Source organism: Melitaea cinxia, chromosome 26 (assembly GCF_905220565.1).
Source record: "Melitaea cinxia chromosome 26, ilMelCinx1.1, whole genome shotgun sequence".
NCBI classification, from domain to species: Eukaryota; Metazoa; Arthropoda; class Insecta; order Lepidoptera; family Nymphalidae; genus Melitaea; species Melitaea cinxia.
Window position 1 is genome coordinate 10,900,220 of NC_059419.1, and position 14,314 is coordinate 10,914,533.

Here is a 14,314-nt window from a genome sequence, read left to right on the forward strand (position 1 = left end):
AGAGAGAGCTCGGAAACAAAAGAAGACTGTAAATGGAATCTTCAAGCAAAAAATTTTGCGTTGTTAATCTCTAGACCACTTCTTTACCTCTATATGGTCATGTTGAATCGGATCTCAAGAAGTTTTGTGTTGTTATTCTCTAGACCACTTCTATTGGTCATATTGAATCGGATCTCAAGAAAGCGTATAGAAATTAGTAATATTACTAGGGCCTAGGTATACCTTACGTAAGTAAAAAGTATTGGTCATCAGTAATCAGCTTTATTTGCTCTTTTTTATTTTGGATCTGGTCTAAAGTTGGCACATAAAATTTTGGTCAGTTGGGTAGTAATAAATACCTCTTGTGAGAAATCAATGCAGCCGTCATCTCCAAATTCTAAGGTTTGTCTGAGTGCTTCGTTGTCCTTCTGCTTCTTGTCGCCGAGCATCAACACACCGGTGCTTGAGAAGCCTGGGAAATTTTATTTAGTTTCATAAAAAAGATTCTAAGTAGAAGTGTTTCGTTTGAATTTTATGACACTTTCATGAAATAGCAATAATAGATATGATCTATTGTTACTAATTGATATTTTTTTTGTAATAAAGGATTGTACTCTAGTGATAGAAGTAAAGCTGAAGTAGAGTTTTTTCTGTGTCAAATAATGGACAAGAAATAGAGAAAGAGCAAAGAGAAGTAGACAGCAATAGATAAAGTTGTAGAACTGTTGTTGTTACAATTTAAATTCTATTTTGAATAGTATTTTTATGCTTATTGAATTTTTTTTTCAATAAGCATAAAAATACTATTCAAAATATAATTGAATTTTTAAACAAAGTTCTTTGGTTATATAGATACATACCAACAATCTGGTTGATTGGTTTTCCTCCACCCAACTTGAGGTCAGGTGTATTGGCTATGAGTGAATGCGTGATACCAAGGTTCTTAAACACTTGACTGAAGACGGCTGAACGGACCGTGCTTATCTGAAATCATGTACACCTGTTAGATCTTTTGTACTCAAAATGACACAAATTTCAAATAAAGTTGAAAAAAATAGGTCAAAAATGTGACTTGAAGCCATGTTAATGCTCTTCTTGTTGGTAACAACTCATTCTGTATATTTTGACAATTTATAAGTAACCACTAGAGCGATAGCTGAATGTAAAGCGCTATGCTTTAGTTTAGTTAATTTAATACATAAACGTGTTTGCAGGCAAACGAAGAAAAACCGACTTCAATTATATTGACAAGTAATACAACGTAGGGAGACGAAAAATAGTCAAGTCAATATGCATTATCAAAGATTACTCCAAAATTTGTAATCAGATCTCGATGAAATTTTACATGTGACCACATGATAAACATCGGACTTCGATTAAATTAAAAATAATCAAAATCGGTACACCCATTAAAAGGTATGCAGAATTTCGAGAGTTGCTTATCATGGTACCAAACTAGGGATATCTCCTTTCTAACAAAAAAAAAAAAAGAATTATCAAAATTGATTCATAAACGACGGAGTTATCCCCGAACATACATTAAAAAAAATACATAAACGGTCGAATTGAGTAACCTCCTCCTTTTTTCGAAGTCGGTTAAAAATATGACTTGAAGTAATGTTAATATTCTTCTTGTTGGTAACGATTCAGTCGGAAGATTTTGACAATTTATAAGTAACCAATACAGCGACAGCTGAATGTAAAGCATAGCAGTTTAGTTAATTTAATACAAAAATTGGAAACCGCATATCCATATTTATTATTTTAAGTCATAAATGTTTCAAATTTGCTCTGTTACTGCAATATGTTATTGTTTTATAGAATTTTTTATATAAATTTATACAATTCACTCACCAAGAAGTTCTGTGGCAGGCAATGGCTTCCAACTGAGCTAATGTAGTGCTTGACAGCACCAGGTCTCAATGGCAGGTCGAGGATCGATTGGTAAGTGAACATCACGTTGTGCAGACCTGAATGAGTAATGGTAAAATGAAGAATATGGAAAATTTTAATGATTTGAGAAATAAATGATTTATTCTTAAAACTAATTAAAAACAGTAACTTGTATGCCTTTAGGATTTTGTTTTCCTGGACTGTCAGTTAAGCTTAAATTATTCTCAAATATTTTACTTCTTTGTTAAAAAAAGTTAGTTTAAATGCTAGATACAATCAATTAGTTTTTTTTTTTAATTTGAAATGAATATGCATCCTAGAACAAATCTCCTAGAGTAAACCTAGAACGTGATCTGACTCTGAGGGTAGTTCTCTATTACATTCAACCTGTAATATCCCACTGCTGGGCAGAGGCCTCTTTCACTATGTAGAAGAAGGATCAGAGCTTAATCCACCATACTAAGCCAATGCGGGCTGGCGGATATATTCTCTACTATGAGCAACGATCGCTCTTAGGTGAACGACGGCTTAACGTGCTCTTTTAGGCATGGTAGAGAGACCCACAAGGACTGCACAAACACCCAGATCACGGCAAACATCTGTATAGCCAATACAAATGTTTGTCGTTTGCGGGGATCGAACTCCCAACAGCCACAAAGCAGTGCTGTGATGTTTCGCCAACGCGTCGTCGTATAAGTTCAACTTACCAAGTTGGATCTTGAGAGTGTTTAATAATTCGACGACGTGTCTTTCATAGGAGTTGACGACGTCACATCCGAAGTCGACGGCTTCAATCGTATTATAGCGGCTGTTATCATTGAACTCCACTTTAGCACTCTTGAGTTTCACTGTTGGATAAAATTTGGTTGAGTATTTGATTATTAAGTATTAGAAAAAGTATAAGGCCCAAGTGAAAACATTTTTAAACGGTTTTATTTAGCTCACCCCGTTTGTTTTATTTTTTATTTATTATTTATTCTTGGGTCAAATTTTGTAATTCAAATTTCACCCTCTTCCTGTCAACCGATTAATCTGAAATTTTGTATACACTTTGGATTTTGGTGACATTACAATTATGTTTATTCATTATCATTATAAATTCAAGATGGCCGCCGCTACAAAATGGCGGATAATTCATGTTTTATTAATCCCATCAATATGGGTATCAAATGAAAGGGCTCAACAAGCAGAATACAATATACTATAAAAAATTGAAATCCAAGATGGCGGCCGCTACAAAATGGCGGATAACGTAGGTTTTATCAATCCCATCAATATGGGTATCAAATGAAAGGGCTCAACAAGCAGAATACAATATACTATAAAAAATTGAAATACAAGATGGCGGCCGCTACAAAATGGCGGATAACGTAGGTTTTATCGATCCCATCAATATGGGTATCAAATGAAAGTGCTCAACCAGTATAATCAATGTACTATATAAAATTAAAATCCAAGATGGCGGCCTCTACAAAATGGCGGATAACTTAGGTTTTATCAATCCCATCAACATGGGTATCAAATGAAAGGTCTCAACAAGTAGAATACAATTTACTATGCAAAATTGAAATCTAAGCTGGCCACCGCTACCAAATGTCTGATAACAATTTTTTTATCAATCCTACCAATATGGGTATCAAATAAAAGGGCTTGACAAGAAGAATACAGTGCACTATACAACCTCAATATTTAAGATGGGCCTTGCAATAATGAAGCACTAAATGAATTAAACAGAATGCGAAATAAAAACTAAAAACTAGAAAATAAAAATTGGTAAAAAAACTTTTTAAGTTAAACGGTTTTATGTTAAACATACATTGCAATGTTTAAGATAAATGTACTAAAAACCAAAAAATAATAAAATAGATACAGTCGTGGGAATTATAAACATATGCATAGACTAGACTAAAATAAAACCGTGGGGCACGTCAATTGTCTACAAATTATCGACTTAATGTGCGATAGAAGAATCGTTTAATTCGTCGTTAAAATAGGCAGTTGGCCCGCAGACGGTGAGGAAATTACTTACTATTTTCTTGCTCATGGAAATTCCAATAGTTATACACTCCACGTAAATAAAAGAGATGTTTCAACTAGTTTATCGTTGGACATTCACACTGCTGACTGGCGAGGAATCGTTTCACTGCTCGTAGTTTGTCTTTAATCGACAAAACATATGATAAAAGTACTACTCGCTCACCACTATGAAACCCTAAAACTCGCTTATAATCGAGCTTGCTAGCTTGTTTCCACATTCTAGCCCTACTTATCACACGTCCATCGTTGTCGGTTGAACAACTGCCTAATTATAATGTAACATTACAAAACAAACATTTTAATCAACGATTGTAGACAATTGACGTGCCCCACGGTTTTATTTTAGTCTAGTCTATGCATATGTTTATAATTCCCACGACTGTATCTATTTTATTATTTTTTGGTTTTTAGTACATTTATCTTAAACATTGCAATGTATGTTTAACATAAAACCGTTTAACTTAAAAAGTTTTTTTACCAATTTTTATTGAAATTATACTTATTTGGCACATTTATGGAAAAAAGTGACAAAAAACTGACACCCCGAAGTTAGCTAGTCAACGAAGAAGTTAGCAACGTGAAGTTAACTAACCAATGAAGTATAACTTCTTACGTGCGTACATAAGTCTACACATACTTTTTAGTTTTATAGGTTCTGAAATCGCAGCGTCCAAAGCTTAAATAACGGTTTAAATATACTTTTGAAGTACGTAACGACTTCAATTATAAGTAACTTTTGATTTTCACTAATTTTTTGATTTTAAAAATTTTGAATAGAAAGAAATACGCATATCAGTACTAAAAAAAGCATGGGTATGTGAAGTTTTATGCAGATGATTAGATACCTAAATTATATTTTAAATGGAAAAAGTTTTATTTTATATATTTGTAAGTTAGTACTTACGGTCTGTGTCGTAAAGGATGGGGTAGGGGAACTTGGAGGTGACTCCGACCAGGTACACCTTCACGTCAGTGATGCGCTTGGCTTTGAAAGCATCGATCAGTTGCGAGACCAGCGGCACTACGATGTCTTTGTAGTTCTTTTCGTTGTCCTGCACAAATATTTTTGGATCAGTTTTGTATTCAGCAACAATTCTCAACAAAACGGTTAGAAATCTTAAATTGATATAGTTGTAAAATGCCGCGTAGTACTTATAAAAAGCAAAAGGAAGGTTATCACACATTAAAAAATTTGTACACTTTCGCTTCGCTTCAGCCTGTAATATCCCACTACTGGGCATAGCCCTCTTTCCCCACGCAGGAGAAGGATCAGAGCTTAATCCACCACGCTGCTCCAATGCGGGCACTTTAATACAATCAAATTACCTCAATTTCTATTTTTAAATAATTAAAAATATTTTAATAAATCATATATAGACGTTCTCAATCTCTTCCTATTTTTAAGAAATCCGTTAAACTACACTTTCTTAAAATGAATGGGATTTAATCCTTTGCTTTAGATTTCCAGTCTTATGATTATCTTCTTCTGTCATTATTAATCTTGTTTAAAAACTTCTTAGTTATCTAGTATGAACTTTTGTGTGTATGTGTGTGTATGTATGTGTGTCTGGGTATGTGTGTGTTTGTATGTATGTAAACAAACTATCTATGTAAGTATGTATGTCTATTTATTGAGTTGCTTCCTATTATTTTTTATAAAATTATACTCTACACCTACACCGTCAATATATCATCTCCTTTGCCCTAAGGTTGCATGGAAGAGATTGCTCTTAAGCAATAAGGCCGCCTTTTGTACATTTTTTTCTACAAATTATTGCTAATGTTGCTTGCTTATTTTATTTGTTTGGTGTACAATAAAGTGTTAAATAAATAATAAATAATAAATAAATATAATGAATCGGTGATGATGGTGTGATGACCACAATTTCATATTTTAAAACGCGCCCATCAAGAAACTCCGGATAGCTTGTATACTCACGGTGGTAAGTTCAACGGAGACGATGATGTCTGCCTGTTTCGCGGGTAGTTTGACTTCGTAGACGTCTCCCAAGTGTTTAGGCGAGTCGCTGTCGGTGCACGTCACGCACTGCGGCGGCAGCACGGCGGGTAAGGCTCCGGTGAGCGCGAGGCCGCCGTACGCGCGCGCGAGGTCGCACGCCACTTCTAGGGCTTCCGCGGAGTCGCCCGAGCAGGCGTGGATGCAGGCTTGTCTGTTGAAGGTTATTCGATTTCAGGGGATTGTAGTTTTAGTTCTAGTTCTTTGAGTTGAATGTTACGTATAAAGGAAAGGCTTTTGTTTTACAAGGCTTTTGGGATACTGTAAGGCAATTTATTTTACGACTCTGGGCAAAAAAATATGAGTTCACGCCATTTTTGGTGCGAACTTGTGGAGGCCTATGTCCAGCAGTGGACTGTGAAAAGGCTATGATGATGATGATGATGATGATGATGATGAAGAATTTATTTTAGGATATTTGGTCGCTATAGATACAATTAATTTATAAATGCTTCACACCGTGTGTGTTTTTTGAAGCATGTGTGTGAAGGAACAACGATAATATAAGAAGTTCATATAAATTTATAGCGATTACTCATAATAGGCAAAATTTTGACGTGAGAACGTCTTATAAATCGATGAGCACCGGCTGCGCGCACGAAAAACTGTCACGTTCCGCAAGAGCCTGAATAAGTGATAGAGGCACGATCAGCCCAAGCGTTCTACTAACACATTTATATCTCTTCTCGCGTGACGTCAGAACTAGCAGTTCGAAATAGTTCAGTGATAATAATTCAATTTAATTCATAAAAGTATGCAATTTTTCATCAATATTTATTTATGGCGTTATCACGTAAAACTATCGTCCTTAAACCGAATTTACAGATAACCAATTTTTTTAGGTTAACCTTCAAAATACAAGCTTAGACAAGTTTTCAGACTTACCTAAATGGTGCCATATCCAAGAACAGTGACAAGGGCCTTAAAGGTGAGCTTCCTCCGAAGACGGTTTCACACGCTGGTGGCAGAGCTTGGTGCATTTGGTGGTTGGAGTGTTCGGGGGCCTGCGCTTGGGCACAGCTGCTGGTCAGGCGGTATGAATTGCCAAACTCACTCTCCGAGGTTGTTATCTGTTGGAAGATGGTAGGTTAAGTTTTTTTTATATAGCTTGGTTTGCAAATAAGCGTATGGCTTACCTGATGGCAAGCGATTACTTAGCTTATAGACGCCAGCAACACTAGAAACATCGTAAGCGCGTTGCCGACGTTATCCCCAATTCCCCCCGGGAGCTCTGGACACCTTACTCACCAACGAAAGGCAGTATTATTTACCTGTGATCTACTGTAAGGTCGAGGTCTATGGGTGGATGGATGTTAAAGGCTGAATTAAATCAGATAAAAAAAAACAACTAAAAAAAATTTATACTTTAACATTAACTAACTTAAGTTCTTCATCGATTCGCTTCACTCCTCGCTTCAGCCTGTAATATCCCACTGTTGGGCATAGGTTTTGTTCAATGTAGGAAAAGGATCAGAGTTTAATCCACCACGCTGCTCCAATGTGGATTGGCGGATATATTCTCTACTATGACAACAATGTTACGATCGCTATCAAGTGTACATGATAACAACCGGGACTGACGGCTTAACGTGCTTTTCGAGGCTCGATGGGGAGATCCACAAGGACTGCTCGAACACCCAGACCACGACAAACATCGGTATGGCCAATACAAATGTTTGTCATGTGCGGGGATTGAACCCGCAACCACCAGCGCAACAGCCACAAACCAGTGCTGTGACCATTGCGCCAACGCGGGGTCGGCTCTTTATCTATTACTATGAATGAATTCATCAATTATTACTACTCCTTTTTTTTCTAAGCCCTTACTCTAAACATAACATACCTTTCCGTTGGGTAGCCTGAAGTCGTCGAACGGTTCGTTGTTTCCATCTCCCAGCAGACCGCGAAGCTTGCCGAGGTAGAAGCCAGATGCTTCTATGTAGCATACCTGATATAAAATAATTTTTGATATAATTCAAGTAACAACATGTTTACTAATATTATAAATTTCCACCTATCACTGCGACCAAAAAGAAGTCAAATTTTTGGTCTTCTTGATATTGTAATAAAACGAGTCTTTCGTAATAAGTGTGATAGATATCTTTAAAATGTGCATAATAGGCTTAAAAGTTCTCCGATGGTAAAATAAGTGATGTATTAATACTAAGTTTAGAACCAAAATGATTGTGTTTGCTCGCAATAAAAAAACCGACTTCGATTACATTGACAATTAAAGTCGATAGATGAAACAATAGTCAAGCAGCTATGGATTATTAGATATAACTCGAAAAGTATGTGTCAAATCTCGATTTAATTGAAATTTTAATTTAAACAGAATTCGTTAAAAAAGATAGTCGAATCGAGAACCTCCTCCGTTTTTAAGTCGTTGATAAACATTAATGTGTTCGGATATGTATTTTTGCTTAAAAAAAATGACGATTATTCTTCAATAGTCCAAATGACATGACGGTAAGCCCTATAGCTTAAAATGTGTAGCTGTAAACGTGAAAATTTAAATATTGATAATATATTTTTTTTTGTAAAACTTTCTGTATTATCTCCATATAAATTTCTTCTGAGCATGTCCAACTTACCTCAAGTTTGGGTGAACAGAAGACCATAAGTCCATATTTGGAACCAAGACCAATACGTCCATTTGCCTGACGGAAAGCGAACACGTCCTCTTCGATGACTGGGAAACCGTGATTAGCGCCATTGAGGGTGACCTGGTTAAGAAGAAGTCAGATAAGTATTACCTTGTTTCTGCTTAGTATTATTTTTTTTATACTTTATTGTACACTACAAATATATTACAAACAAAGCATGAAGATTTACAGACAGTGAAGTACAATGGGCGGACTTATGGCTAATTAGCCATTTCTTCCAGACAACCCGAAAATATGAATGAAAATTAATATGACAAAATGAAATAATTTTAAGATGAACGTAAAATTAAAAGAGCTTTATTCGTTTGAACTAATTTATAAGTCTAAGACATAAACTCAAATATGTGCAGCTAGCTTAAATTTTCTGAAAAGTTTATATAGAATTAGATGACATTTACATTTCGATAATCACAAATTAAAACAAGGTACTAGAAGATTAATTAGTAGAAAGTACCTGTCCGTTGTCCTTGAGCTCGATGGTGATGCCACTCTTGTCCTCCAGAATCAGAGCCTTGGGGCTTCCGGCGGCGAGTTGGATCACGAGAGTGAAGTTCCTGTCGACGTGGTCGTGAGCCAGGACGTAGCGGCACGAGCCCGGGAAGGTCAAGTGGCGACCGTCGAAGGTGAAGATGTGCTGACCGTTTACAACCACCGCGCGCACTGGTATGACGAAATCAGTTAAAGGGTTTTGTATTTTGTGGAAAAAAACTTGGAATAGTTTTTGCAATTGGTAAAAACAGAACCAATAAATAAAAATACTTTTGCGTTTTTTGTTTTTATGGAAGTGGGTTTATTAATCTGTAAATAAAACACCAGAAAAGAAACTTGCGGTGTTGGTTAAGTTAAGAATAGGGCATATAGGGCATATTGCTTTTCCTATCCTCATCCTATTAAGTCATCGAATTGTCTGTATGTGTTCTCATTGTTTATAAGATATTATGTAGTCAACTGAACTTTGCCCTATAGGTTCGTTTTTATTCATCAAATTATTACTGTATACTTAGAAAGACTTACAGAAATTTGAATGAAAAATTTATTAATAATATAAATATTTATGTTATCACAACAGAAAGATCTACTCACATCTAGGGGGGATATCGTTCAGTGGGTTCAAACTGCGTGGTCTGTAGGTCCTAATGAAGGTTAGAGAGTCAGGGAAGTCTCCATTGATAAGCTGCGTGATGAAGCTGAAGGCGACTGATCCCCTGAACGATGGCAAAGAGATAGGAGAGAATCCGGGGAGAGAAGCCTGTTGAATAGAACAATGTTTTTGAAAAACAAATCATACAATAAACTTAAGATTTGTTTCACTTAACTCAATATAATATTTGAATCTTTTACTATAAAATAACTCCCGATGTTATGAGAATTTTGTAACGCTATAGATAAAGATTTAAAGATAATGCTGTTCTACCATTCTATGTCAACCATTCTGTTTTTAAGGAAAAAACTGCTTTTTGGTACAAAAAAAGTCGAATATGTTAGTATAAGGAACAGCATATTGATAAAAATACTAATAAACCAAAAAGCATTATAATATCAGACTGTAGTCGTATGTAAACTTCGCCAGATAACTCAATAAAACTTTGAAGATCGTAGAAATTTTAGGTATTTTTTTGGATTTCCATAGTCTGTACGTATGTTTGTAGCACAGTGTACTAATAAATACAGTCGTCCAGCGTCTTTGATGTTTGACGACAAGCAGAATCGTATCGTATAGATGCACAAAATGGCTAATGCATTGTCTGATATTGCGATATTTCAATGTTTTGTGTAATGTTAGCCTTTTATGTCCTCCACAGCCCACGATTGCCCTCTCTAGACGGCTTCGTTAGACGACTGTGTGGAATGTGGTATACAGTATGAAACTTACGCCTGTGAAGACAGGTGAGGGTAGATCGAAGTCTATGCGTTCACGAACGAACTTAACAAGTGACGTGACGGCTGAAATCAGCTTCTCGAACACCAACTTCAGTTCCGCTTGCTCGTCGAACTTTTGTTGATGGGCTTTCTGTTATAAGCATTTAGTTATTGTTCATTAGTTACTTATTACTATTATACTTATTGCATATTTGTGATACAGTACACTAAAGGAAGACTTTCTACTAGCATTTTTAGCAGACTGTTTAAGAATTTGATATTGTTAAATCAAATACGTCATCATCATCATCATTACAACCTATACAGTCCACTGCTGGACATAGGCCTCCACAAGTTTACGTCAAAAATAACGTGAACTCATGTGTTTTGCCCATAGTCACCACGCTGGGCAGGCGGGTTGGTGACCGCAGGGCTGGCTTTGTCGCACCGAAGACGCTGCTGCCCGTCTTCGGTCTGTGTATTTCAAAGCCAGCAGTTGGATGGTTATCCCGCCATCGGTCGGCTTCTTAAGTTCCAAGATGGTTGTGGACCCTTGTTATCCCTTAGTCGCCTCTTACGACACCCACGGGAAGAGAGGGGGTGGCTAAATTCTTTAGTGCCGTAACCACACAGCACAATCAACAGATCAGATCAAATACGTGTAATTTAATTTTTAAGCCAGATAGTTCTTATTAAGTGTGCTGGAAATATACTTTGATTTTCTTCACATCTGTTTTTTTTTAATTTAAAACAGATGGAATTTTCAAATTCTAATTCGTACATCCAGGTTTAAATGTGTATACCTTTTGCACGTATCTGTTGAGGGCGTCCAAGAAGGCCTTCGATTCTTCAGTAGGAAGGACGTTACGTAGGGAGACAATCGCTTCTTGTACCAATCCATAGAACTGTTCTGGAATTGCCAGCTCTGACCACTATAGAAAAAAAAATATTGAATCAGCTTTTTGATACAGGAGATATATTTTTTCCATATTGAATTTTTTTGTCGTTGCGTATTATGTTATAATTGACAATTTGTTTGTGATTTACATTTTTTACATATTTAGTGGAATGTTTACTTTTTTAAGTCTCGCCCCTAAATATAATTGAATATTGAGATATGAAAAATTAGTAATATTTTTTAAAAGCAGGAATTTCTTTGAATTCACTTGGAGCATTTATCAACAATGTAAAAACATTGTCAATTTTCAGTTCAAGGTTATTAAGAAATACAATTTCATTATTAGGTACCTTCTCCTTAATTAATCCGATGATAGGCAATTCTTTGATCTGTGCCATTACTTCCGAGAAGAACTGTGAGGACTTTACGCGCCATTCCTTGAGCTGAGCCACCACGATACGAGTCAGATCTGTAACAATTTTTTTTTATACAATGATAGGCTTGCGTTTGACCACTATTTCACCTGATGATAAGTGAAAATGCGATCTAAGATGGACCACGATTACCTAGAAGTAACCTATTCACTCGCGAATCAAAGATTGCCAGGTTGTAGTTTTCCGGAAACACAGACGCTGGTAAAGGGTTCCATTCTTTGGCCGTTCGGATCAAGAATGTACTAGTGAATATTCTTAAGTTAAGGTAATGATGTAGAGTTTGTGTTTAACTAGTTTATACTTAACAATGAGTTTGTGATTTACAGTCAAATTCTCAGCAAAGTTTAGACTTCATTACTTAGCCAATTTATCTATTACATAAAGATAAATTCAATAATTAGTGAAGTTGATTGTAACTGATTTTTAATGTTAACATTTAGCTGGTACACTGTGTGTATGTCGTTATTAGTTAATCGTGCTTACAATTTTATTAACATTTAAATAGTTATAAATGATAATAATGTTTCGCTAAATCTTTTTGAATATTCATCAAGTAAATTTGATTATCAAATATTTTTATATTTATTGTTACGTAAAGCTATCAGATATTCAGAATAAAATATATTGACCAGATGCTAACATCCTGAGTTCTATTTTAAGCATATGATAGTTTTATCTTACCTTTGAAGATCTCAGTGAATATATTGGTCAGTTCCTGTAGTTCAGGCTTGTGTTTCTCGAAGAAGTCCATGACGAGGGCTGAGAAATGTGCTGCGATGTCGATAATAACGTCTGTGTATTCCCTCACGACAGCTGCTATGTTATCATAGAGTTGCTTAAGGCTTGGTTCGATCTGTGAATTATATTTGAGTTATTTAAAGGTAATTTCGTAATGTACAGGTAAGTCGAAATAGTTTAGTAGATAGATTAAGAGAATACTCTACAAAAGTTCTAATCTATAGTTTCAAATACTAAATTTACTTGAGAACATCGTCAACAGCTTAGACGTGACGAAAAATCTATTGAAAAATATTATCAGGTCACTAAATTTATGCTTTTTAGAAATAAAAGCTTTTACCCAGCAGAACAATATTAATAAGCTGTTTCAAATGCAATTTAAGACAATGTGGTTAGTACAAAAATTGGAAGACTTTTAAACTACACTGGTTAAGATATATCCAAAATTACTTTTGGATATATCTTAACCAGTGTAGACATAACTATTCAATAACAATATATACCTTCTGTTCGTACATGTCGTGAACTTTGTTTGCCAAGTCTGTGATTGTCTCAGTAATCCTTTCTGCTAAAGGTTTCAACACGTGGATGACATCGTCGATCATCTTAGCAACTGCTTGGGCGACAGTGTGCCTTAAAGACAAAATAAATTCGGTAAGAGTGGTAGATTTACATCACTTTAAATATTTTTCAAACCATCACTAGGGCTTTAGCTACAGCGTTTTCACAATAACAAATATTTTAATCTCTTTGACTCTCAGTAATCGTTGATCCGGATCTCTTGCGTCGGAGGTCCGGAAACATTTTCAAGACAAATGTCTCTGGTCTGGACAAGAACAAAATTCTTTTTTCGATATACAAATATTTGCCATGAGAGGGAATCGAACTTAAAACCGCTACCGCAACAAGCAATGTAAACGTTGCGATATGCCATAGTTTAACAACTCTAGCTTAAATAAAACGAAAAAAAATGATTTATTCATATTTTTACTTGGATAAAAATTGTATTTCTTAACTTTAATGTTCTTTTGGAATTTGATACAATTTTCAGTAATTGACTATTTTATAACTTATAACAATTGACTTACAGAGCTTCAGAGACCTCCTTCAAAGACTTGTCATTAGAAATTTCTTCCAAGAGTTTTTCAATATCATCCTTGTAAGCCTCTGCGAGTTTCTTGTAAGTTGGTTCGACTCGCCTCAGAACTTGTTTGAATTCGTTGCTGCTCTTTGTACCAAGTTCCTTGATACGTGATTGGAGAGTGTCCAGGTCTTTCCTTAAAGCGTTCTGGAAATAAATGAATATTATAATAAGTTTCGCAAAATATATAAGACTCAATTGTAGATTTCTTTGATAATTTGGTATGGCTTTATTCTTAACAATACGTTCATTTTTCTCTGTATAATTCTTCCACATGTCTTATACGACGATTAAGACTCACCAACTAAACTGATTTACTTCTAGAAGTATTAGTAAGCTTTTTAATTTAGTTTGATTTTGTCTACTAGTAAAAACAAATCAGATCCACTGAGTGTTTTATAAGGGTTTTTTAAAAACGATAGATCAACTGTAAATCCACAAAAACTTAAAATATCTTAATTATTCTTACCACGAAATAATGGAAATTGTCCTTGGAAACACCATAGTCGGTCTTAACAAGGTTGTTCTCAACGAAAATTGCCGCTCGACCGATGTTCTTCTTCTGTCCTCCGAGTGAGATGTCTACGGAGACGTCGACGCGTTTCTCGGGGTTCAAGTGACCGATAACTGATAACTTGCGTTCTGACTCAT

General features: G+C 35.4%; 1 protein-coding gene across 1 annotated transcript in view; it reads right to left on the reverse strand.

Moving 5' to 3' along the window:
- The window catches only part of LOC123666477 (apolipophorins), a 47,294-nt gene that overhangs the window by 2,422 nt on the left and 30,558 nt on the right, over positions 1–14,314 (reverse strand). The window contains exons 40-57 of the mRNA XM_045600567.1: positions 14,133–14,314; positions 13,611–13,810; positions 13,026–13,155; positions 12,466–12,637; positions 11,701–11,819; positions 11,256–11,384; positions 10,453–10,603; positions 9,676–9,840; positions 9,047–9,252; positions 8,521–8,652; positions 7,770–7,874; positions 6,812–6,996; positions 5,849–6,080; positions 4,814–4,961; positions 2,580–2,720; positions 1,834–1,949; positions 840–963; positions 339–451 (exon numbers count right to left, since the gene is read on the reverse strand). Of these exons, the coding sequence (XP_045456523.1) occupies positions 339–451; positions 840–963; positions 1,834–1,949; positions 2,580–2,720; positions 4,814–4,961; positions 5,849–6,080; positions 6,812–6,996; positions 7,770–7,874; positions 8,521–8,652; positions 9,047–9,252; positions 9,676–9,840; positions 10,453–10,603; positions 11,256–11,384; positions 11,701–11,819; positions 12,466–12,637; positions 13,026–13,155; positions 13,611–13,810; positions 14,133–14,314 (2,750 nt within the window). The remainder of the gene's footprint in view (positions 1–338; positions 452–839; positions 964–1,833; positions 1,950–2,579; positions 2,721–4,813; positions 4,962–5,848; positions 6,081–6,811; positions 6,997–7,769; positions 7,875–8,520; positions 8,653–9,046; positions 9,253–9,675; positions 9,841–10,452; positions 10,604–11,255; positions 11,385–11,700; positions 11,820–12,465; positions 12,638–13,025; positions 13,156–13,610; positions 13,811–14,132) is intronic.